Source organism: Gymnogyps californianus, chromosome 15 (genome assembly GCF_018139145.2).
Source record: "Gymnogyps californianus isolate 813 chromosome 15, ASM1813914v2, whole genome shotgun sequence".
NCBI lineage: Eukaryota > Metazoa > Chordata > Aves > Accipitriformes > Cathartidae > Gymnogyps > Gymnogyps californianus.
The window spans coordinates 2,047,033-2,070,570 of NC_059485.1; the positions used below are offsets into that span (position 1 = coordinate 2,047,033).

General features: G+C 49.4%; 2 protein-coding genes across 6 annotated transcripts; one reads left to right on the forward strand and one right to left on the reverse strand.

The window, feature by feature from the left end:
* The first annotated feature begins 2,959 nt into the window (after window positions 1-2,959).
* Window positions 2,960-6,921, forward strand: LOC127022254 (hydroxyacylglutathione hydrolase-like protein). Of its 3 annotated transcripts, none has more exons than XM_050905740.1 (8): window positions 2,960-3,179; window positions 4,307-4,371; window positions 4,458-4,575; window positions 5,089-5,197; window positions 5,382-5,485; window positions 5,663-5,764; window positions 5,850-5,929; window positions 6,331-6,921. In XM_050905740.1, exons 1-8 carry the CDS (start codon window positions 3,075-3,077, stop codon window positions 6,494-6,496), a joined length of 849 nt encoding a protein of 282 aa, XP_050761697.1. In that variant the 5' UTR covers window positions 2,960-3,074; the 3' UTR covers window positions 6,497-6,921. The 3 variants fall into 3 exon arrangements, with proteins under 3 accessions (XP_050761697.1, XP_050761698.1, XP_050761699.1); XM_050905741.1 differs by having other exon boundaries at window positions 5,853-5,929; XM_050905742.1 differs by lacking the exon at window positions 6,331-6,921 and adding an exon at window positions 6,076-6,295.
* Window positions 6,922-8,969: 2,048 nt separating this feature from the next.
* Window positions 8,970-23,226, reverse strand: CIAO3 (cytosolic iron-sulfur assembly component 3). 3 transcript variants are annotated; one of them, XR_007767326.1, is made up of 12 exons: window positions 23,161-23,226; window positions 21,486-21,581; window positions 19,795-19,938; window positions 19,330-19,462; window positions 18,793-18,927; window positions 18,328-18,446; window positions 17,046-17,175; window positions 16,728-16,800; window positions 13,291-13,428; window positions 12,069-12,226; window positions 10,620-11,011; window positions 8,970-9,342 (listed from the first exon to the last, which is right to left on the reverse strand). XR_007767326.1 is itself a non-coding variant. In XM_050905739.1 (11 exons), exons 1-11 carry the CDS (start codon window positions 23,224-23,226, stop codon window positions 10,773-10,775), a joined length of 1,431 nt encoding a protein of 476 aa, XP_050761696.1. In that variant the 3' UTR covers window positions 8,970-10,772. The 3 variants fall into 3 exon arrangements, 1 of the variants encoding a protein (XP_050761696.1); XR_007767325.1 differs by having other exon boundaries at window positions 10,424-11,011; XM_050905739.1 differs by having other exon boundaries at window positions 8,970-11,011.
* Between the last annotated feature and the right edge of the window lie 312 nt (window positions 23,227-23,538).

A 23,538-nucleotide genomic window follows, 5' to 3' on the forward strand; every position in this document is an offset into this window, starting at 1 on the left:
GCAGATCATTTTGCAAGTGTTGGTGCGTGGCTCAGAGTCTGGGGTGGGGAAGGGTCAAACCTTGAGGCCTAGGAAAAAGCTCCTGTTATTTTTGTAGGAGCCTGATGCGAATGCAGACAGTGGGACTGGGGCCCGAGATGTCTACATTTAAAACAGAGACAAAATGCAGTAACTACATCGCCAGCTGAAGATTTGAACTTTTCTTCCATGCTGCTACTTAAACAAACACTTCTGAGTCTGTCGCTTCTGGCTCCACTAAAACCAGTTCTCGGTGACAGCCCTGCTCTGCCACCGCCAGTTCAGGGCTTCGTTTGTGAGATACGCAGGGTGGTCTGGCTCAGGGAACGGCACACGGGGACTGTCCGGCTTTTCTCTTCTCTCTGACATTCCCTGTCGTGGACTGCAGTAACTTTTCCAGGCAGCATGCTGGCTTAGAGATTGCACTGTTGCTTATACCCTTTCACTCTTAACTTAAGCCTGTTTGCATGTACCTGCTTACTGCTCTTAAGTGTGATCTGTATGTTACTTGTGTTAGTACCACACAAACGAAGAAGGGATTTGTCTGCTGGCTCAAAATCCTGAGGAGAACTCACCTAGTGACTAACCGCGTGTCTAACAGCGACGAGATCCTCCAACAGATGCCTTGCTGCCGATAGCCAGAACGGCTGCTTTGTACCTTGCTGTGAGTAACGTGGCAAGCGAGCGTTAATGAGCTGGGCGCTGTTCCCCAGCGAGAGAGCGACTGTTCTGGTGAGCACTGGCCGTAGCCATGCTGGGCCTGGGAGCCTCCAGCTTACTTAGAGCAGATGCTGCGTGCTGCTTGGGGTTGAGCAGCCACCCTGCAGCCTCTGCCTGGTCCAGCCTCTCTGCTAGAAAGGCCACAGAGGTGATGTTATAAATGGTGAGGGTGTCCACGTATTGCCAGATGAAGCAGGGCTCAGCTCTCAGACCCCCTGAGAAACCACATTAGTGGGGCACGTTTCTTTTTCTTGGTTGGTCCATGGGGCTTAAAAGCCGTCTCTGTTCTTGGACTAGTGCTGTGTGAGCCCCGTCTGCAGCCAGCTTGAAAACTGCAGGGAGGGAACTTCCCCTCGGGCTGTTGCTGACGGGGAATAGTGTGTCAAAGTGGATGAATGGGATGTTTTGGGGGGGAGAATAAATCCAGATCTTCAGTGAGTGGGTCATCCTGCTCCTGCACTTCCCATCCTCCAGCTTGGTGTCTTTAAACAAAGGAGATGTGAGTGAAGGGTGGTGGGATCCAGCCTTGCGGGCTTGGCATCTGCGTCTTTAATGCCTCTTCCTCCTAATTATATTTTCTTCCTTGTTTCTTGGTCTTGGCTGCGTGCTGCAGATCCGCTCGAGTACAAGAGATTTTCAAACAAATGTTTTGCAGCTAACAAACTGTTGTGAAACTAACAAAAGATTCAAACCATTTTGGTTCCAGTTTCTCCCCCTCTCCCCAGTGCATGTTGGTGAGTAATGCCGCGATGGAGTCCGTAACCACCTGGGTGTCACCGGTGTAACTTTGGTTTGCTGTTCCAGCCAACACGCTGAATGGCAGTGTATGAGCAGGATTTGGTGTAGCACCATTTCTTTATTTGCTTTAAAAAGGTAAATTTTACCTAGTTCAGAAAGAAAAGTGGTACCTAAAACTTTACTGCCTCCTTAACTTGAATGCTGTGCTGCTACAACGGAGCATGACTGTACCGATGGCTGTTTGACAGATGAGCAAATAAATAACGGCTGTAAACCGAGCATCGGTGGGGCGGTCTGGAAGGAGGGGGTTTTCTTTATCTCACCATTTTTATTTTATTTTATTTTTTTTATACTAGCGATTGAAGTCAACCAATTGGAAGCGTCTTTCTACCTAATCCTGGGGAGGAGCGGGTGGCGTTTTTGGGATCCTCCGGGGCTTTATTCAGGGCCTTGTTACGACTGTATTTTCTTTTTGAAAGAAGAACGGAGCACGTTCAGCGCTTGTTTCCCGCTTGCAGGCGCCGTTCCCTCCTTCACAAGTGGTATTTGGGGGGGACCGCAGTCAACCCTGCACCGGGGTGTGTGCCTGGCTGGGAAAGGAGCCGGGGCAGAGCTCTGCTCCTGCCTGCCCCGCGTTTTCCGTGCTTTTTGGGCTCGAGTGGGTCGGAGGCTGTCCCTGGAGCTCTGGCTTGGTCGTGCACGAGACCCTCCCCTCCTGTGTCCGGGATTTCCGTACCATCTTGTGTCATGGATGTTCCCAGCGCCTGGTGGGAGCCCGGCACCCCCCAACCCTCCCAGGGACGGGAGAGCCTCGTCCCTCTCATTTTTAGCACGTTGGCGGTGGGCGAAGTGGCTTTTTTTGCGTGCCGGGCCGTGACTTGCTGCGTTGGCTGGGCTGCGGCAAGGGCGAGGGGCCCGGCTGCGGTTTTGGGGTCTGGGGGGGGGTGTGTGGGAAACGTGGTGTGCCCCAGCCTTCCTCCTTGCCGGGCTCCTCTGCGCCTTCAGCCTCGCAAGCCTGGGTGCTGGTGGGACCCGGTGGGTGGCAGGATGAGGCCGTGGGACCCCACAACGTGGATGTGGGAGTCCACGGTGAAATACCGAGGGGGTGTTTCATCCCTCTGCCTTCCCCCGTGGGGGGGTTTCACCCCTTGCACCGGCAGCTGCGGAGCCGCATTGCACCGGGGACCCGGGGGGGGGGGGGGGGAGAAGAAGGGAAGCCCCCACGCACCGCAGCGGGGGCCGTGCGGGATGTCACCCCGCCCCACGCAGCGTGATCCGCCCCGCACTGCACCGGCGGGGGCGGGACGCGCCCGCCCGCTGCGGGGAGTGGCCGCGCCGGAGCTGCGGGCGGTGCCGCCCGCAGGTAGCGACCGCGTCACGCGTGGGCTCCGCCGAGGGTCGCGCTGGGGGCGACGCGGCGGGGCTGGGAGGGGGGGGGACACGACCGCAGACCCCCGCGTGTCCTTGCCCCGCGGCTGCGTGGGGCCGGGGCCGCCCCCCCCCGTTTTGCTACGTGGGGCTGGGGCCACCCCCTTCTTTTGCTGCGTGGGGCCAGCCCCCCGCGTCCCGTGTCCCACAACCGGCGCTGGTGAGGGACCATGAAGGTGAAGGTGATTTCTGTCCTGGAGGACAACTACATGTACCTGGTCATCGAGGAGAGCACCCGGGACGCTGTCGCGGTGGACGCCGCCGTCCCCAAAAGGGTGAGAGGCGCTTCACCCCCCTCCCCGCTCCCCCACCCCGAGGGGCTGCAGCCCCGCCACGTCCCGGGTGGGCTGCGGGGTCCCACTCGTGGGGACGTGCCTGTGGCGGTGGCCCCGTGCGGGGTTGGCGTGCGGGATCTTCGCGTGCAGCGGGGTGCGTGCGCGTGGAGCATCCCACCGGCAGGGTCGACCCCTGTTGAGCCCCCCACGGAGTGGGGGTGTCTGTGCAAGACCCCACTCCCACCCGCCGTGGGCTGCGGGGGGATTTCCATGTCGCCTTAACTGTTACCTCCCAGCCCTCCCCGTGCCCGAGCTGGAAGCCTTGCAGACCCCAAAGCAAGTGAGAATAACCCAAAACAGAGCTTTAGAGCGTGTCTCCCATGTGAAATCCCGTTCTCCGGGAGCTGTGCCACTGGAAGCAGGCAGGGAAGGCAGCGGCCGGGGTCGCCCCTCGCCGCCGTGACCCCTGCGGCCCCCCTGCCTGGTGATCCCCTTGTGCCACCCTCAGCTGCCGCACATCGTGCAAATGCTGTCGCGGTTTTTAAGCGTTTGTTGCCGCCTCGGACGTTTCCTTCCTCTTTGAGGAACGTAATCGGGAGCAGCCAGAGGGTTTGTTACTAGCGATGAATTTTAAGTTGGCATGAAAAGCCTCCTGGCAGCTGAGCCGTGGGGTTGGCAGCCCTGCTCGGCCCCTCGCCGTAGTGGAGAAGCCGGGATGGGTTGCACGGCCGCCGTCTCCCTGCTGCGGTGGTGACCCCGTGCACGGCCTGTGCCGCACCTCCGTGCTTACGCTGCGAAAGCACCGGCCATAAAATGCCGCCGTCCCTGTGGGAGCAGCGTGTTCCTGTCCGCCTGCTCCACTCTGCACGATGGGGTCGGCCGTGGGGAGCCGAGCCTTCCTCCCGCCCTCATCCTCTCGTTGCTCAGCGGTTGTTTTTGAGTGTTTTCTCCGCCTGGGTCCACTGGGCCTCTCGCCTGCAGAGCGGTGCCGTACGGGACGGATCCTGCGCTGGGACGGGCACAGCGGGCGCCGGCTGTTCACGGCTGCGCGGTGCGGCTCTAGCAGCCATGGTGCCTGTGTCACCTCCTCTGCGCGCTCACTTCCTTCTGCTCTGGGTCCCTTTCAGTTGCTGGAAATCGTCAGGAAGGAGGACGTGGTGCTCAGAGCGATCCTCACCACCCACCACCACTGGTAGGTGCCGCTGGCGCGAGCTGGGGGCCGGGGCCGGCCGTGCCTGGTGCGGGACCGGGTGCCCATTCCCTTCTCCGCTGGCGCAGGGACCACGCGAGGGGCAACGAGGAGCTGTCGAGGCTCTGCCCCGGCCTGCGGGTGTACGGCGCCGATGAGCGGATCGGGGCCCTGACGCACAAGGTGACCCACGACCAGGAGCTGACGGTGCGTGGCTGTAGGACCGCGGCAGCGCCCCGGAGCCTCGGCCCCCCACGCACGGATCCTGCCCCATGGGGCGGCCGTGGCTGGTGCAGTGCCAGGCCGGTGGGGAGCGGAGCTGGGCGATGGCGCAGTCTCCAGCGGTGCGGCACCATGCCGGGAGCTAACGGGGTTGGTGTCTGGCTGGGGCCGTGCTCGGGCTCCCCGTGCCCTGGGGTGGCTGCGGATGTGGCACCATGGATTTGGGGCGGGGATGGAGCGCTGGACTGGAGGAGAAACCCCATCCCCTTCCCAGCCCGTTTGGGATCGCGCTGGGGGACCCAACCCTCTCTGGGGACCCCGCTGCGAAATGCCATCGGAGCAGATACATGCAACCCGGGACTCACCCAAACCGCCGTCCCTTGGCACGTCTGCGACCCGCTGAGCCCCGGGCGGGCGTTGCTGTGGGACTTGGGGGGGTCTGGCTGCCTGTCAGGGCTGGGGTGACCCCAGCGGGGTGCTGACCCTCTCTCCCTGCAGTTCGGGGCCATCCGGGTGAGGTGCCTCTTCACCCCCTGCCACACCTCGGGCCACATGTGCTACTTCATGTGGGAGGACGGCTCCCCGGATGCTCCGGCTCTCTTCTCAGGTATCCCAGCCTGGTGGTGTGCACCCCGTGGGTACCGGGGACGCGGGGCGTGCTGCCTGCGTGCTGCCTGTCCCTGTTCTCGGCGCTCACGGGGTGAATCCAGCGCCTGGGGGCTCCCACCTGGCACCCCATCCCTGGGAGCGGGGCCAGGGTCCCCTCCCTGCCCAGACCCCTTTCCCCGCAGGTGACACCCTTTTCGTGGGAGGTTGCGGGAAGTTCTTCGAGGGGACGGCGGAGCAGATGTACACCAACCTCACCCAAATCCTGGGGGCATTGCCAAAGGAGACGGTGGGTGCCCCGCGTCTCGGTCCCAGCCTGGGGAGGGACCCCAAAATCGGGAGGGGGCTTGAGGCTGGCACCGCTCGGGAGGCAGCGCAGGTCCCCGGGGTTGCAGTGGGACTGGGACGGGTTGGACCCGGCACCAGGCGCATGTGTGATGCTGGGTGCTTCCCGCTGGCGTTGCAGAAAGTGTTCTGCGGCCACGAATGCACCGTCCAAAACCTCAAGTTTGCCTTGAAAGTGGAACCAGAGAATGAAATGGTGAAGAAGAAACTCGCGTGGGCCAAGGTAAGTGGCTGTGCCCCTGCTGGGGCGGGGGCAGAGGAGGTGTTGGGTGCCGGCAGGTTTTTGGACGTCTCTGGTTCCTCGGCAGCAGCGGGATGATGAGGACTTGCCCACGGTGCCCTCCACGCTGCAGGAGGAGTTCCTCTACAACCCCTTCCTGCGGGTCACGTAAGCAGTGCCGGTGCCTGGGGGGTGCGAAGGGCCCCACCGTGGGTCAACCCCGAACCGAGGCGGGGGTGGGCAGGCCCCGGCTGGCTGCTCCTGCCCCCAAACTCTGCTCCTGCCCCCAAACTCTGCTCCTCTTTTCCCTCCAGCGTCATCCCTTCTCCTATGGCTTCGCTAGCCGGTGGGAAATCCCAAGTCCCGAGGGAGGGGAGGGTGCCCGGATGCGGGGTCCTGCACTGCCCGGTACGGGGTACCCACAGACAAGCCCCGTGTGCCCCCAGCAGCCACCCAGCATGAGGATGTGACTCCCCCATTGTCCGTCCTGGCATGTGCTGGGGTCCCAGCAGGGAGGGGGGGTCCCGATCCCGTTCCCCGTGGTCACAGCAGAGCTGGTCTCCTTGCAGGGAGGAGCCCTTGCAGAAGTTCACAGGTAAGACGGACCCAGTGGAGGTGCTGAGGACCCTCCGCACCGAGAAGGATAACTTCAAGAAGCCCAAGGAGCGCCCCAATCCCCAGGCCATGCTCGCATTCGACTGGGGACTTTTCAGCCCTTTCCTCGAAAAGAAGTGAGCAGCCGCGGTGGTGGCTCCCGAAACGCAGCATCCCCATCGCGGCGGGGGCTTCCTCCTGGGCTGCGTCCGTCCGGCTCTGACTTACTCCCGTAAGACTCGGCGGTTGGGAAGTGGTTTCTGTCTTTAACCTGCTCGTTTTGAGGCTGCTTTGCTTCGCTCCTTCCAGCGCCGTGCCCGGCTCCCCTGGCCCGCGGGAGCTTTGCTGAGCGCCTGGTCCCCGGGGAGAAGGGCGCACGTGGGTGCCTTCAGCGAGCTCAGGCAGCAGTGAAGCCCCTCCAGCCGCTGGCCTGCGGTCAGGAGGTGTTTTGGAGGAGAGGGACACCCACGCTCGCAACATTGGGGTTGGTGGGTGCGGGAGCTGCCGCCCGTCCCGCAGCCCTTTGCCTGCGGGAGCCAGGGGAAGAGCATGGAAAAGGTGGGGATGCTGGGGGGACCGGGGTGCTGTACCCCACGGACCAGCCGGCACCCGTCGGGCTGTAAGGCTCTCCTGCCTGCAGTCCTGGGTGCTGCATCGTGCTTCCCGGGGGGGTCAGCTGGAGCAGAGCTTTGCGGCAGCGCGGCTCCAAAGCCCTCCTGGCCCTGCCTGCTCCGCTCCAGCCGTCCCTGTGTCCCTTCTCAGGCCGAGGGCGGGCAGGGAGCTGCCCGGCTCCGCGGGCAGGGATGAGGCACGGAGACTTGGATGCACGAGAGGAAGCGGGGAAGGGGACTGGCATTCAGCAGTACCTACCTGACTGCAGACCTGGGCTAACGGGAACCCTCCTTGCAGTGGGGTTTGGGTATTTTTTCCCCCCCTTTTTTTCCCCCCTATTTTTATAGTAGGCCAACACAGAAAAATTGCGCAGGGGTTTGTAACACAGCCGCCGACTTACGGGAGCCATCCAAACCACTTAAACCGTGCAGAGTACGTTCAGGTGGAGTTCAGGCCTGGAGGAAAGCCTGCTCTAACCCACTGGCTTTGTAAAATACTTGTCAAGGTGTGAGTTTTTAGGCAGCAAACAACAACGTGCTGCTACACATCCGTTGCTTCCCCCCCGCCCCCCCCCAAGATAGATAAAAAATTGGCAAACACTTGGCTGGAACTTGTATTTACGTTGCCTCGTCTTTAGAACAAGAGCTAGGGAGCAGCTGGGTCTCTTAAGCCTCTTCAGCCTGCAGCCTTCAGTTTGTGCAAAATCAGTACTGTATTTTATTTAAGTCTGAGAAACGTGCACAGCTTTTATTTGCAGGTGGTGGGGAGGTGCATTACAAAGCAGTAAAGTACTTTTCTTTTTTGGGGAGAACATAGGGTTTGATGGTAGCTCTGTTAATAGCTGTGAAAATCCCTCCGCAGGGTCTGGGCTGGGGCAGGCTGCTCCGTGTGGGACAGCCACACGCATCTCTGCTTTCTTCTTTACCTCAGTGCGCGGAGCGTGTGTGACAGTCTCTGTTTCCACCCGTTCTGCGTAGTTCAAATGCAAACACGGAGGAGCAGAGGAGTTGGTCCCGTAATCCTTTACCGTATGTTGTCATTTTAAACCGCGTTGATGATAAATTGTATAGCTCCTAACAACACTGGAATAGAGTTGACTTCAGGATCTTTCATGTGTGGGCTGTGAACTGCATCCGTCACCGCTGAAGCCTGGTTTGTGGCCGTTTCTTCCCTCGCTAGAAACTAGACTAAGGTTTTCTTTTTTCCTTTTATTAAGTTATAGTGTTAGAATTTACTCTCCCCCACAGGAGGGGAAGAATTAATCCTGCTGCACAAGTTGCCTCGGTACTACTGCCTCAAAGTTACTCAGTTTAAATGTAATGGTACTGTTTGTAGATGTTACCTGGGTGTTCCTCTGGAAGTTTATTTATACTGGGAGCAGGGACGCACTGGTGTGTGTGCGGGGAGGGTTCCTGAACTAGCACCGGCTCCGCTCACGTTGACAGCAGCAGCACGCAGCTCAAAGGCTGGGAGAAATGCGAGCCGTTCTCGATACCGCGGCAAGAACAGACACCCGGGAGTGTCTGCAGGCGCCGAGGTCTCGGTATGTTCTGGGTGGAGAGTCCTTTGATGGCTTTAGCAGTGTGCATGTGGGTAACCTGATAACTGGAGAAGAGACAAAATGTAACACCCACCCCCCCCCCCCCCCAATTGTTTAATCTACAGCTAATTTAGCTTTATTTATTTGTGCACTTCTGGCCTGACGTGCGTGTTCTCAACAGAACCAGAATGGGTTTCTTTTGCACTCATGTACAGAGTTTATGATCTCAGCACTTCAGCATATTGGACTGACTTTGCATTAGCAGTGGTATCTCTTGCTGTAGATAAAAATTTTATGGTTTAGCCGAACACTGTGTGTTATAAATCTATAAATCTATGCATGGAAAAGGGCATTCACTGAAACTACCAACCTGCTTGTAAAATAACTAGGGCGGGGAGGGGGAAGCAGTGGGAGATCCTTGCCTTATGAATACTGTGAATTCACTAATTGAGCAGCAACACCTGAAAAATGGAAAGCTTTTAATTAAAAACATTAAAAAAAAAGTCTTTTACACTGTTGGCTTACTTTTAATAAACATGGGAGGAGGCTTTGAGAAGGACACAGGCAAGTACTGCCAGAGAAGCCGTTACAAGAGGCAGGTCAAGGTCTGACAGCTTTGCTTTTTGACAGCCCTAAGCTCAAGGTGAGCAGTAACTGGGTGAGGGTTATCTTTGACGAGGGTCCGGGCCAGGTTTCAGTCTGGGCTAGATGCAGTAACCAGCTCCATCTGTTTGTATTTACTCTGAAGGAACAAAGCAATGTGGCAGCTTTGTTTTCAGTTTTCATCCACTTAACTCTACTTTCTGCACAGTCCTTCTTCCTCACATAGCAGTAACTGGAAAAAGGAGAAATATTGAAGTGATTCAATAATGCGATTCTTAAGTTCATATTCACTTGCAGCTACAGCCGTCACAAGGAGAGATTCCACATCTGCCAGCGTCCCTTCCCCTCGAGGTCAGGTACGGCTGCAAATCCTCCCACTACTGCCTTCCCCTCCCCATACGCACTGTAACTCCAGAAAAACTGCTATTCAGATTAAACAGACCAAAACAGAGTTATTCATTCCCTTGTTTTTCTGTGAATAGTTCTGAAAATACCTGTATGTAAAAGTACAGACAGCAAGACAGGCACACGCTATCTCCAGTAACTAAAGACCAAATCTGTTTCGCATCCATCTGCCTTCTGGCAAGGCATCGTAACACGCTGCATTAAACCAGATGTGTTTTCACTAACCTCTCGGATTGTTCTGGTAAACTACTTGTTGTAATGATTACATCTCACAGCCGCCTTCTATTAACTTTTGGAAAGTAACACCTTTCAGAGACACCAAGGACTTTGTCCTTCGTTGGAAAGAAAGCTGGCAATAAATTCTTACTTGGAACACTGTAAAAAATTGTTTTCTCTGAATTTAAGGATATTACCCCTCAGTAAGTGGCTGTTGAGGATGGGGTAGATGTGACAGTTCTGTCACTCTCTCTACTGTGTATTTGGGGGGGGGAGAGAGAGATGTAATTGCCCACAGTTAGAGACGATTGTTATAAGTAAAGCAAAAAAGAAAAATCACTCTAGCCTTTTCTTCTTAAACATTCATTCAAGTCACATTTCAGCGGGCAGCAAACCAGCCCTAGAGACGACGCCTCTCGCGTGATCCCAGCCTGCTGGTACCCACCCCCTCGCACAGGGCCAAGATCCTGCAGCTGGACCTCAGGGGCAGCCAGGCAGGGGCACTGAAAGGGAAGAACAGAACCCAGGGTCTACTGCGACCATTTATAACTAAATGAGGATGTCCCAACAGAGACAGCCATGAAACTCAGTGCTGTGAAAACACAGCAAGGCCTGGACGAGTAATACTGTCACGTAGCATAAAGCTCATCTCGGTGAGGCTACAGTCTGCTGCAAGCCACATCCTTCGGTACCTTGAATTCGTCACTTCTGGTAGGAATGGGGTTGTAAAGGAAGTGCAGATTTGGTCCTTAAAGACTGAGTAGAGGCTAGGATGCATTACTGCTTCTTTTGACGTGTGCTTTAAAGTCAGCGTTTGGGTTTTATTTACATCACTTCAATAATTATAAAGCTGTAGGAATTAGTATTGCCTGCCTACACGCACATTACCTTCTCATCCCTAACGAGAGTCAGAAATTGCAAATTCCCAGTGACGGCACAGAACTTTAGCTGTCTTTTGAGAATCTTAAATATGATTAAGTTAAAAAGGCACTGATTATCTGTATCTGGGCTTCACAGCGTCGGGCTTCACAGCATCACTCTTCACCATTTGATGTTAAATCCAGTGCTTGTTTTCTCCACTGCGTGGTACTCCGTATGCAAAGCTTTCGCAGCCTTTTCTGACTCCACGCCACCCAGCCACTGCTCGTACAGTTCATTTACAGTCCGGTTCTTCTCTGGAATTTCAGTCTTAAGAGACTCATACAACCTCTCAACTTGCTGAAGCTGGTCCTTGCTGGATTCACCATCTAGTTTGATCTGACCGCCTCCATTTAAACAGCCTACGTGCAACAAAGCGAGAAAACGTCACTGAGTTTAGAAAGCACTTCAGCTTTATCAGGAAAAAACCCCCAACTACAGTTAATTTACTCTGCACCTGCAAACAGTTACAGAAATGAAAACACCATTATAATTGTGGTTTACTCCCCAGTTATCTAACACCAGCAGGGTGGGCTGCAGCCCCAGAGGGGAGATCACCGGCCTGGTGTGCCCTGGCGCTAATTCAGCCTGCAGCTAGCTGTGAGAGAGGGCTGCCGAGGCAGGCTGGGACCTGCCGGGGAGGACAGAGGTTGGAAGAAGCAGGGAGCTCTGGCTCTCATCTCGTGCCTCCAGAAAAGGACCAGAACACAATCCAGGTGAGAACAGCCTTGGAGTTTCAACCGAAGGTAAGATAAACACGCCTGGGGTACGTTCTGGGTTTGCTGTCGGGGTGGAGGTGTGCTATGAGTTGCCCAAAGCAGCGTCCTGGTGCGGAGCAGCCGCCCGGGCTGGGAGTTGCGCAGACCCTCGGGGAGAGAGCAGTTGCTCCGGGTGCCAAGAGTGGCAGCTCAGCATCGCTTCGGGCTGGGTTCAAGCTGCCCGTGCTCTCTGCTAGCAGACTCAAAGAGAACCCAGGAGGGAGAAAAAGGAGGGCTTGCACAAAGTGGAACAGGGAATAAAATAGGTAGAAAGAGACTTTCTTCACCAGCCATAGCAAGCGTTCTCTAAAAGCATAATGGTCAATTTTGTGCAATTTTAGAGGAAGAATCTCCTCATGTACCAAAGAGCTCAGAAAACCAGGAGGACCTCCTTAAAAGCACTAATTATGCAAATTTTGTGCAACAGAATGTAACTGTAATTACTTAAATCCTGAAGAATTACTAGCTTCTAGGTAGGAAAATATACACACAAACACCTTTGAAATTCTGATGCTGCGACTATCACATCTCAAGAGTTTGAAGGCTTTGCCACAATATTCAGGATGTGAGAAATTGCCTATTGTTCTTAGCTTTTAGGTATGGTTTCATATAGCTTCTTACAGCTACAGATTGTAACAGTGAAATCCCTGTGCAGCCTTACCTGATGGGCAGGCCATGACTTCAACATAGTGATAGGGCGATTTCCCTCGTTTCAGCTTTTGCACCAAGTTCTGTATGTTTCGAAACCCATATGCCAAAGCAAACTGGAGCAGGACCGCTCCATCCTTCTCCAGTGTCACCTCCTGGAAGTCCTTGTTTCTGAAGAACAAGAGCAGGGAAAATGTCTCATCCAAATTAACTTCTATTTTAAACTTCAAAGAGCCCTGTGCTAAAACAAAGCACTTTGTGAAATCTTACTCAAGACAGCTGTCCTAGTTCTTTGCCACCCAAACAAAACAGATGAAGGAACTAGCTTACAGCTCCTTTTCCAGTCTTGTTTGAGGACCTGCCACCTGAACTGAGTTTGCTGAAGACCACCTGTGTTGAATAAATCCTTAACAGCTAAGCAAATGGAGCCTGAACAAAAGTTTCATTCCGATAGGCCTTCTGAGTTGGCTTCAGCCAACTTGTACGTTAGTGAGGCCACTGAGGAAACTTTTAAATTGTAGTGGATCATAAAACCAGGGAGCACAGCATTATTGAAGGCTTCCAGACTCCTAAGGTTAGTGGAAATGCCTGTTCCTGATGAAAGAATAAGTAACTTGATTTTTATCAAGTATTTCATATTGAGACTCAGGGGGACTCTTTCTTCTGCTTCCTAGACCAGAGAATCCTAAACACAAATATTGCTAATCAGGGATATAATTCATTACAAATGGTACATTAATATTATAACTGGGAAGCTAGAAGGAATCTCAGCTGAATGAGCCTCCGTGCCCAAACTCAAGTGACTTGTTTTCTGTCTGACCACAACATAGTTAAAGCAGAGCCCCAAAGGCCTGACACAAGATTTTCTGTTCTGTGACAGCCAGATCCGTAACGCATCTACTTTATTGGTCTGACTGCAGGTGAGGAAGCCCAGATCCAGGGAAGCTCTGTCTTCTAAATGACTCTAAAAATTGTCTGCAACTTGATACTGGGAAAATCCATCAGGCCAAAATAAAGAGTGTGGGTGGCGAAGGGGCTAGAAGTCTCCAAGGGAAAGGCTGCACGGAGCGCTGGCTGATTTATTGCTCAGCAACTGTGGGAGTGAGAAGCCAATTCCCATGCCTTGAAGTAAAATGTTTAACATTGCAAAGAAAGTTTCAGCCCATCAGCAAGATAACGGCATGAACAGAACTGCAATAAAAACAGTGCTTTCTGTAGGACTATAAACTTCTTACTTTAAAGGTTTGTACTGAATTGTATCCACTTGAATTCCAAAGAGCTCCTTGGCTGCGTACTTGTATATGTGCTCCAAATAGCCACCAGAACCACCCCCAGAGTGGCTAGTGAGCTCCTCTTCTGCCGCACTACTGAACCTGGGGGAAAGGAAGAAAGAAGCAGTTTTAGGGGAATCTTTGCGAAAACAGAACAGCCGGCACAAATGCAAAGGTCCAGGGGACCCAAAAGCAACAGAACAAGCCACAGACCAGCTCCCTTTGAGCTCCTAGCTTTTCCCTTTCTCCTGGGAACCAACTATTTATAGCTTCAGAGCCGAGCAGATTTAACCCTGTGCTGCCTAGCATCCTTTGGGTCAAGCTCGGTGGAAATACTGTCACATGCCACAACAAGGCCTGACCCATGCACTGCCAACTTAATCTTCACATATCAAAAGTATGTTTGGGCACGTTTGAGTTACAAGGGCAATTACCTGACACGCATATTTTGTTGGCTTCCTGTTTAATACCTTTACAAACACCCTGGGTTACACTTAGAAATGGGAGGAGGGAAATAATGAAGCAATGGCGGTATGGGTCTGTGCGACCTATGCTTCCCTCGGAGAACACAACCTAGCAGAAGTCCTGTCTCAGTCAAGAGACATCTCATCAGTGCTAAAGCTTTTCTGCAACATCAACAAAAGCAAAGTTCATTATTGAAAGCTCTAGTTATGTGTTACAACACATTTTTTGAAACCAGCTACTTTAGATGTGGTTGCTGGGACGTGAGAGAACAATCCTGGGAGGTATCAGTGCTACGATCACAAGCACAGAGAGATGGAATCCGTGTTGCTGTGGGTTCATGTGCTTAAAGTTATGTAACAAAGGTGAACAAAGCTAACGATGCCAGGACATTTGCTCCGTACACAGCTGTCCTCAGCGGCATCCTGGTTCAAGTTCAACACAGTTTTGGTGTTGAACAACTATGTTAACATAAGTTCTATAATTCTAGTTCTGCACAAATAATTCCACCTCGCTGACATGCCAAAACACAACCAACTATTCAGAGGTCAAGATAATGTTTCTTGAGAATAGCTCACCAGATGGAAGCCACAACAATAGCTTTTGTTATGTGAGAATAACAAGATGAGGGATCTGCTCATAAGCACTCATCAGGCAGTGACACTTGCATTCTCCTGCTAACAGCTGCAGAAGGGAAAACACTTGAATTCAGGCCAAACAGTTTCAAGTCAAATCAAAGATGTTGCCCCTTGCAGATAAAATCTTAGCTTTGGAAGAACTGCAGAAGGCAACACTTTAGCCTGCAATCACCCTCAGAAACTATTTTTAATTTGATCTTGTTTACAGGAACTGAGCTTCATTAACAAAATGTTGCAGTGTGTCTGGCCTCACGTACTGCTACTCTCTTAAAATGAGGCTGCCAGTAAGCTTCAGCGCTGGCCTGGAGCAAACGGTTATACCAGCAAAAGTCCTGGGATTTCTGGCACTTTATCTCATTCTTGCTGCCAAATGTAATAACCTCTTAATGGGCTTTTCCACGTGCTGGAGGATAAAGCAGAACAACAGCCATTGGACTGCTTATGTGAACGCTCCAAGTTCTGAGGAATACGTGCTGTTTTTAACCAGTCAATTTACCGAGTATGTTAAAGCTAGCAAAAGGTTATAGAGGCACTTTATCACCACAAGCATGAGGCCTAGTGCTCAGAATGTACTCCTAAGAAGTTGGCCAGAGATTTTTATCAAGTGATTAGACATTCAGTTCTATGTTATAACTGACACTTCCATAATGTCATCTCCTAAGGGAACCCAAACACTTCAGAATCTTTTTTTCTCCTCTATTTTCTGTTAGCGGTGTAACAATAAAGCAGGTAGAACAAAAGTACTTGTTTACATGGGCAACTTTTGAAGTTGTACTTCTGGGACTCCACCACACATTTATTATAGCTGAGGATACTTTTCTTTTTTTGATGTGAAAGCAATCTCTGCATATGCTATGTCAGAAAAAGACACTTAATCCTGGAAAAAGTGTGCATAAATAGATCTGTGCTAGCAAACGCGTTATGGGAAATCTACACCTACCGATCCACTGAAATGTAGCAGAAGGAAACCGAGGCTCTGGGCATGCACATTATTTTAAATCTCTTTTTTAAATTAAGTATCCCTTACATGAAAGGGATTGGATGGCAATAGACCATCTCTCTCTCACATTCTCCTTCTTTTCAGAAGCACAGGAGTGACCAATGTTTACAACAATTAAAACTAATCTAGGAAATAGGCCTCATGTAAGGACACTTCCCTTCACAGCTCTGTCAACATACACGTGCTGATCAGGCAATTCTTGCGCAAAGGCTGCCAATGGCACTTGGTTGTACCAGAAAGGCTTGAAGCCTATTTAGAAATAAACCAAGCTTCAAAAAAAAAGAGTGTCACACCTGCAAGGGGTACAGTTGAAAACAGACTAGTGTCACATTCTAATCATGTGCTAGATGCTGCATATTTGGAGTATCAAAATCTCTCCTGAAAACTTAAGGAGCCTAACCAGTAAATTTTTGAATCGTATACTTAATCATCTTTTATAATTCTTAAAGGTTGCCGCACATGTAGCCTTTCTGTTTATTAATGTGCAAAGTGCTACAAAGACGTTTCTTTTAAACGGAAGAAGAGAATGCTTTGGCTTAGCGTTCAGTGCGGAACCACCACTGCGTGTCAATTAAGTCAAGTAAAATGTGATTTTAATGTTTCCGTAGCCACTTAGATCTCTGTGCAGTTGTCACTTAACCAGATGTTACTTTTCAGTTGAAGCAGCTAAAGTCTCATCTGGTTTGCACATGTTTTAAATCTCCTTTTTTTACAAATAAAGACTCCTAGAGATGAGCTGATTGACCTAAATATTTCTTATTTATGCTTTAATTCTGGAATCCTTACAGTAGCTCTGATAACTAGGAACAGAGATAAGCAAACTGAGTACAGTGCAATAACAGGCTTTGTTTTAGCAAACTCTTTTATCACTGACCTAGATTCTTTCACTTTTCAAAGTTTGCAGGTAGATTTTTGTGGGATTCCACCAGCTATACCGTAAGTAACAGTAACTGAAGCAAATGACTGTCATGCAATTTGTACTTCTCTGCACAATTATTTTGCCATTGCACTCTTACTGAGCTAAATCTAGCAATCCTGCTGACTTACAGTGAGAGCTGCTAATCCTTGGACTACTAAAGTCCAGAACAAATAGTTACAGATTCTCCAAAAGTGGAAATTCATCATATTCTGTAATTAAGTATTTTAATGCACAATTGTACTGATTCAAGTGACACAAGAAAACAAATCAAATGTAAACACATGCAGCCTTGTGTAGAACAGCAGTGGAAAGGCAAATTCTGTTGAAGAATACTGGATGAAAAAGAACATGACTGAAGATGCAAGTGAGATTTTGTTCTTACATGGTATCCAACGGAGCAGGATCTACATCTGATAGAGATACTCCTTCTTGTTCCAACAACTTAAGCACTTCTCCTAAAACAGAATCACAGACATAAAAAGTTCTTATTTTGAGGATAAAGGAAAACAAAATCCACAGATCAGTACATGAGACTGCATCTGCAACTTTTACCAGGACATGATTCGCATTATTAAAGTGTAATTATACAGCAATATCCATACACTACATCCTCCATCAGACACAAAGAGTTATTAAAATCAGCAAACGCCTTGCTCTGAGGCTTCCAGAAATTAGCTGGACTACCTCTGCTTCTGCTTACCTGTGGTGATTACACAGTCCACATCACGAGTTTGGTACTCTTGGTTGAAAAAGTCTGGCCTTGAAGCCTCTAGCTTTTTGTCGTAACAGGGCATCACTGTTACATGGTATATCTGGTCAGGTGTTAAGTGCTGGAAGAAAGACAAAGCTGTGCAGTTGGACTGGCCAATATCAGACCTATCTTGAGGGAGATGCCTTCCAGGTACAAATGAGAATGATGAAACTAATGCCACCATGCCTCTGGAAATGCCCTCCACTATTACTGAACGTTTATTTTTTTATATATATACACACACATTTATATATACATTAAATTATTTCTCTCATAGAACCCAATTTTAGTTTGTAGCAAGTGTCAGCAGTATGGTCTTTTACAGGTTTCCCCCCACCTCCTTTTGCGAGCGCAGATGATCCAGACAAAGTCAGTCAGTGAAGTGAATTCCTAATTATGCAGTTAGAGAATATGTTTCCTCCGTGCTACTAAAACCCAGCCCCTGCATCAGCAACTAAGAAATGATCTGGAGTCAGACAAAAACCTCATGACCATCCAAGAAATAAGCACAGGCTGAGGAAACAAGTCATTGACTCAAGGCCATTGTTTCAGTATCTTGTGCCAGATATTCTCAGTAGCTGCCAATTTTTGTAACAAGTATACAGATGTCAGCCTTTACTTAATGCAAGTGTTAAACCACTGCTCATTAATGGACAATAAATCATACGATCAGAAGTGCTGCTTAAGTTTCTTACTGGAGAAATCTAGGCTATTAGTATAACTCTAGTCTTTAAATGTCAAATTCACATTTGGAAAGATTCCAAAGGTTAAAGACTGAGAGCAGAACTAAGTCAAACTGAAACAGAACATTAAGCTGGGAACGAGCAAGTAATTTTTAGACAAGACATGATCTGCACGTATGCACTGACTGAAGTTTTGTCTTAGGATAATTTATTTTAAGTTATTCACCAACTTTAAACAACATGAAAATACCACACACAGACCAGATGGCAGCACAAAGACACTGAAAAATAAGTTTCTCTAGCCTTCCCAAATAACATGCAGAGGTTTTAAGTAGTCCAGGCAGCATGCGCTTAGTGTTACTGCCCTAGTTGCTAAGTTCTCATTAGATAAAGTAGAAGTGAGAAAGATGCTGCCTTTGCTGGCTTCTACAAGATAATTTTTACCTTTAAACTCTAATGTATAACGTGTAGCAAAATAAAAAAATATCAGCTTAAAGTGTTCGATTTTAGCAGTTGACTGTGAAGCACAGTATAACACAGACCCTTACCTGCTGTTCTGCAAAATGGCCCTTGATCAAGGAGCCCATGACCTGCTGCGGAGACTTGGTGGTACTGATATAAGGAATGATGAAACTGCCGTGGGTTTTCTCTGCATAGCAGATCCAACCTGGTAAGAGTGTAATTAGCAAATTAAATTAAAAAATAACACGCAGCCCTTCACTCTGCCCACCCTCCCCCCAGCCCCAGGCTTAGTACCCATTAATAACCATTTTCAGCCTCAGTTCCGCACAAAAAGCAAAGGAAGTGTAACACAAGGTTCATTTTAGAGATCATTAGGTAACTGTATAGATCACTACTGCTATTAACACCAAGATCTCTTTGTATTGTGAAGAGAGTAATCCTCTAAGTAAATTTATCCATTTAAACTTTTCTGACTAGCTTTTTGATTTTTTTGTTCTAGTGTACTATTTGTATGCCATTTTATTATTTCCGTAACTAATTAAATACCATACCTGGACAGGCAGAAGCTAACATTGGCAAAGCCTTTTTGTCTTCAGATTGCTTTCGAAAGCGTTTTACAAACTCTTGTTGGCTCTCCAACAGGCTGAAGTTTCTTGAGAAAGTTGTATCAAAAACATAGTGCACACCTAGGCAGTACAGCATCTGTGTTAAAATTCACAAGACGGATAGGGCAAACTACAACAAAAAGCCTCCAGTCAAACCAGATTCAAGCTGCACGTCTTATTTACAGGTATCAACCTCTGCAGTTGAGAGTGAACCTTTTTCCCTAGCATGTCAGCACAGTAAGACGAGCAAAAGTGACAGGAGGACTGCAAATCTAAAATTTAAACTTCCTTCCTTCCATCACTCCAAGTTTATTATGCGACTGAAGTTGCAGACAGTTTGCATTTTAGCTAATGCCAATTACAAAACATAATGAGTCCGTGGGGAGGTTAAATCACATCAACCTTGTGCACTTACAACAGTTATGCTTCACGTATACCCCAGCACTCCCCTCTGTGATTAACAGAACGCAATACCACACTTGCCTAAACTCTTTAAGAATGCGGTCAACTTCTTTGCTGTTTCCAGAACACCCATTTTACATCTTGCAGCTAGTGAAGCTCTGGATTGTGGTGAAACAGAAACCACCACCAATTTCTGTTCATTGGGAGCGGCAGTCTTTGGAAAAAAACAAACAAACAGCAACACTGTTCAGACAATATTAATATGGCACATGCAGAACTTTCAGCACACTAGAACATCAGAAAGTATCTCCCAGCTTAACTCTGAAGTCAGTAACTTAGTACATTAAAGGTCCTTTCCAAATCCATGATTACTTTTTAAAGATTGGAAAAAACACAACAGTGCCCTGAGAACGTCCTCAGATCCTTCAGATCTCTGAAACTAATTTTTATGCGCGCTGTTTCCACACATGCTTCTGCAGATGCATCACACCAATCTATTAAGACTTTCAAACTCTGCAGCCTACCTAGCCACGACTTGTCACCTACCTTGTTAAAAGTCAGCATTTTGCAGAGCTCTTCGTGGCTCTGTTGAGTGATTAAAACACTCTCTGCTGATGTAATGCAGCCACTACAAGCTAAACAGTCATTCAGAGTAATTTTAGCCTTTTCCAGTTTTTGTGCTCCTCCATCCTGCAAAGAAACAAGTTAGACTCAGTTCGGATCACAGTGTAGAATCTGGTACCAGTTTTCCCACCTTTACTATATTTAGTAACAAAGACGTTGCCCTTTTTATGCTCTCGGTTTATCATTAAAAAAAAGGATCTTTTATTTTTATTAAGATGAGGAGGAAGACAAGTATCTTTGAAGTTTGCTGCTTTTAATAGGATTATTTGGCACACAGATGCAAATATGCTGAGGAACTTCAGGAAAATTTTAGCAAGACCAAGAACATAACTTTCATCAAATACAGAACAGTTGCTTAGGCCACAATTATTTGTGCTATCTGGTGGGCTAACATTGCTCCAAAACACTGAAATTATACTATCCCAGGAGCAAATAGGGTCTATCTTGCTCCGTTTTTCAACTTGCGGGTGGCTGAAGACTGGGTTAGCACGGCTAACATGCAACAGATTGCAGCTGCCACAAAACTGTAGACCACAGAGATCCTAAGCCTTTAAGCACCGATCTCCAGCGCGCATTGAATATTACCCTGGAGAAAGCATGCCAGCTTTGTCACCTCTACCAGATGCTGCTCATGTTATTGAATAGTACTGGAGTTGTTTCTTCACAGGAACTTGAATTTCACTCCTTCTAAATAGGCTGTGTAACCAGACGACAAGCTCGCTAACATTTTAAATTGATACTGAGTGTTCTGCAATCTTTCTGTGTGCAAACCTTACATGGACACTGATGGGAGAATTGTATGGCAGCATATCAAAGGTAGCGTGTGGCTTGCCACTGGAAGGAAATATTTTTCATAATATTTGACCTGAATAAGCCAGGTTTCCCATGAGACTCTCCTCTTAAACGTCACTTCTCAATAAAGTCAGAAACAGACCGAGCAATTAGGTACTATTAAATTAAAATTTTAAAATAAGAAACCAGACTCCTTTGGAAGTGCCGTATCCCCCTTTTTTAAGTCAAAAGGTCATCATCTGCCTAAAGTTAAAAGTACCATTTCCAGACGAATTCCCAGCTTGGCTAACTAAGAAATGCTAACCTTTTCAGTGTAAACAGGAAAATCGTTCCTGTCCTGAATTTTGGAAGCAGGAGGCTTACGAATTCTGCAGGCTATTTAACAAATAATTTGAAATATTATTTAAAAAAAAATCAGAGCAAAATTTAAGAGTATCTAACTGAATCTCTTTGTGAGTGAGCACTCTGCTGCATGACATAATGCAATAAGAAAAGACATTGTCGCAAATAATACTTCAGTATTGATGGCAAAATAGACTTCTCAGCTTATCTGCTCTTATACTGAAAATCATCACTAATTAATGTCAGTGTTTCAGCGCATAAAAGACTGACACAAAATCGGAATTACTGCTTATAAAACCGGGTTATTAAAAAGTTGGACTTTGGAAAAAAGATACGAGAATGCTGACAGCAATAGCGACACTTTTCTAACATCTTGGTCCTCTCTGATGCATTAAATAGCTGTAGACTATTCAAATACTTAACAATACACTCACGTTTTCTGGATATTTTAGACAATAATGAAGAAAAATCACACATACCTGATTGATCTGAAAATAGCTTCCATCTGCTTCAATTCTGATCTTAGCTGCTGCTTTTCCAGGCTTTTTTTCCACTTTTACAGGTTTGATACATTCCTGAAAGAGAAATAAAGCCCGCAAGTGAGGAGATGAGCAACGAAGAGGTAGATTTAATAGAAACTAGAATGATCAAACCTAAACACTAGTTCTAGAGTGAATGCCGCTTACTGTCCCTTAAGCTATGCTGGATTTACTTCCAGCTTCTATAACCAGCAAGGGAAAATGTAAAAGCAAAAACTTCTTACCCCTTTTTTACAGAAGGAACACTTTTCCAGCATCATACCAAAAACAGAGGACAATTTTGCTATTCTTTCTGAAGAACACAGCTATGTTTTACAGAGCCTTGAAAGGAACAGAGGCTTGCCTGCACAGTCCTCCTCTCTAAGATCTTACAGATGATCGTGCTTTCTTCATCGCAAATTTTAACCGATGGAGGCGTGGTCACTACAGTGAACATGTGGCTAGTGCCAATGAAGTTTCATTTAATGTCGAAAGGACTCTGACGACCTCAGATGGACTGCTTCCAGTTTTCCGTATTGTTCTATGATGAAGTCTCAAGGGTGTTTTTGCATTTTGTGCGATTTTTATTGTTTAGGCACCTTATGACTCCTTATCCTACTTCTACAGCTAGAATTCTCCTTGCCTTTTACCATCCTTGCTCTGCCAACATCTTCAGGTTTCCCCCCTAAATTAATCCCGCTTTACTACATTTTGCAAGATTCAGACACTAGCAGGAACAAGTCATTATGACTCTTGCTATGCTCACTGAATAAAACAAACAATGGTCTCTACTTGAAACAGAAAAGCGGGTTGTGTTATTTACATGAAAGACATCACTACGAAGCCCAAGTACTGCGAGGAGAGTTAATGGGGTTTGCTATGCCCCATTCCACGGATCTCATTTCAGGATAGTTTTCTCTGCTGTACTTGTCAGCAAATACAACCAGGATTACTATTTTGTACTTTTGCTAGTGCTTGAAGGCTCCAAAAGGAGTAGTCTCAACCCATCCTTGCTGCTCATTCCCACCTCTCTGCCACCCGCTCCCGCACGCTGGCACGAGCATCTGTGTGGATGAGTAGTATGCAAGGAAACTTGTTTATGCTTAAGCTTTTTTTTGGGGGGGGGCTAGATTAACATTTAATAGGGCAGTTTCCAGATCGGGCTAGGAATGACCGACTGGCTGCTGGGCCAAGATTTCTCTCTTTAGCTGCTTACAGAGGCTTGCACCGATCAGTGTTGTCACCCTCTCTATTCCGTGCGCGCTGGCTGGAAGACACGGCGAGGTATCTCCGTCCTTTTTTCCTTTTACCATTTTATTTAACAGCACCCGAAGGACGTCTGAAAGGGCCGCCCTTGGCCCCTTTGCCCCCAGGTGCGCTGTGCCGCCTCCCTCACGCTGTCAGGCCGAGGGGCCCTGCCCCGGCCGAGAGCTGCTGTCCCGGTCGGCGGCACGGCCAGGGCTGTCACCCAGCTCTCCTCAGCGCCATCTTCTCACCCTCCCGGCCCCGGCAGGGCCGACCCCGCGGCTCCCGGGGCGGGAAGCAGGGCCGGACCGCCCCGTCACAGGGCCTCGGCCTGTCCCCCGCGGCCGGCCCTCGCCGCCCCCGGCCCTGGCAGCCCCCGGCCCGCACCCACCTGGGAGGGCCCGATGTAATCGTCCAGGTCCGTCAGCTGCAGCACCCCGCTGAAGGGAGACGCCATCCCGGCCGCGCCGCCGCCGAGCGCGGCAGCCAGCGGGAAGGTGGTGCGAGGGCTGCCACACTGTCGTAAAAGGGGAAATGCCACACTGCCGGAAAGGAAGGCGGAGACGGAGTATGCGCATGTGCAGGCAGAGCGGGGAGGTCTTCCGCCCCTGCGGGGGGGGGTGAGCGCGCATGCGCGGTGCGTTCTGGGAGGGGGGCTGTGAGGAGGGGAGCTGATAATGGCGGGAGAGGGGCGTGAGGTAGGGCGTTTTGCTGGCAGGCTGCCTGTTGATTTCTGGAGTACAGTGGGAGGTGTACTAGGCTGAGGTAA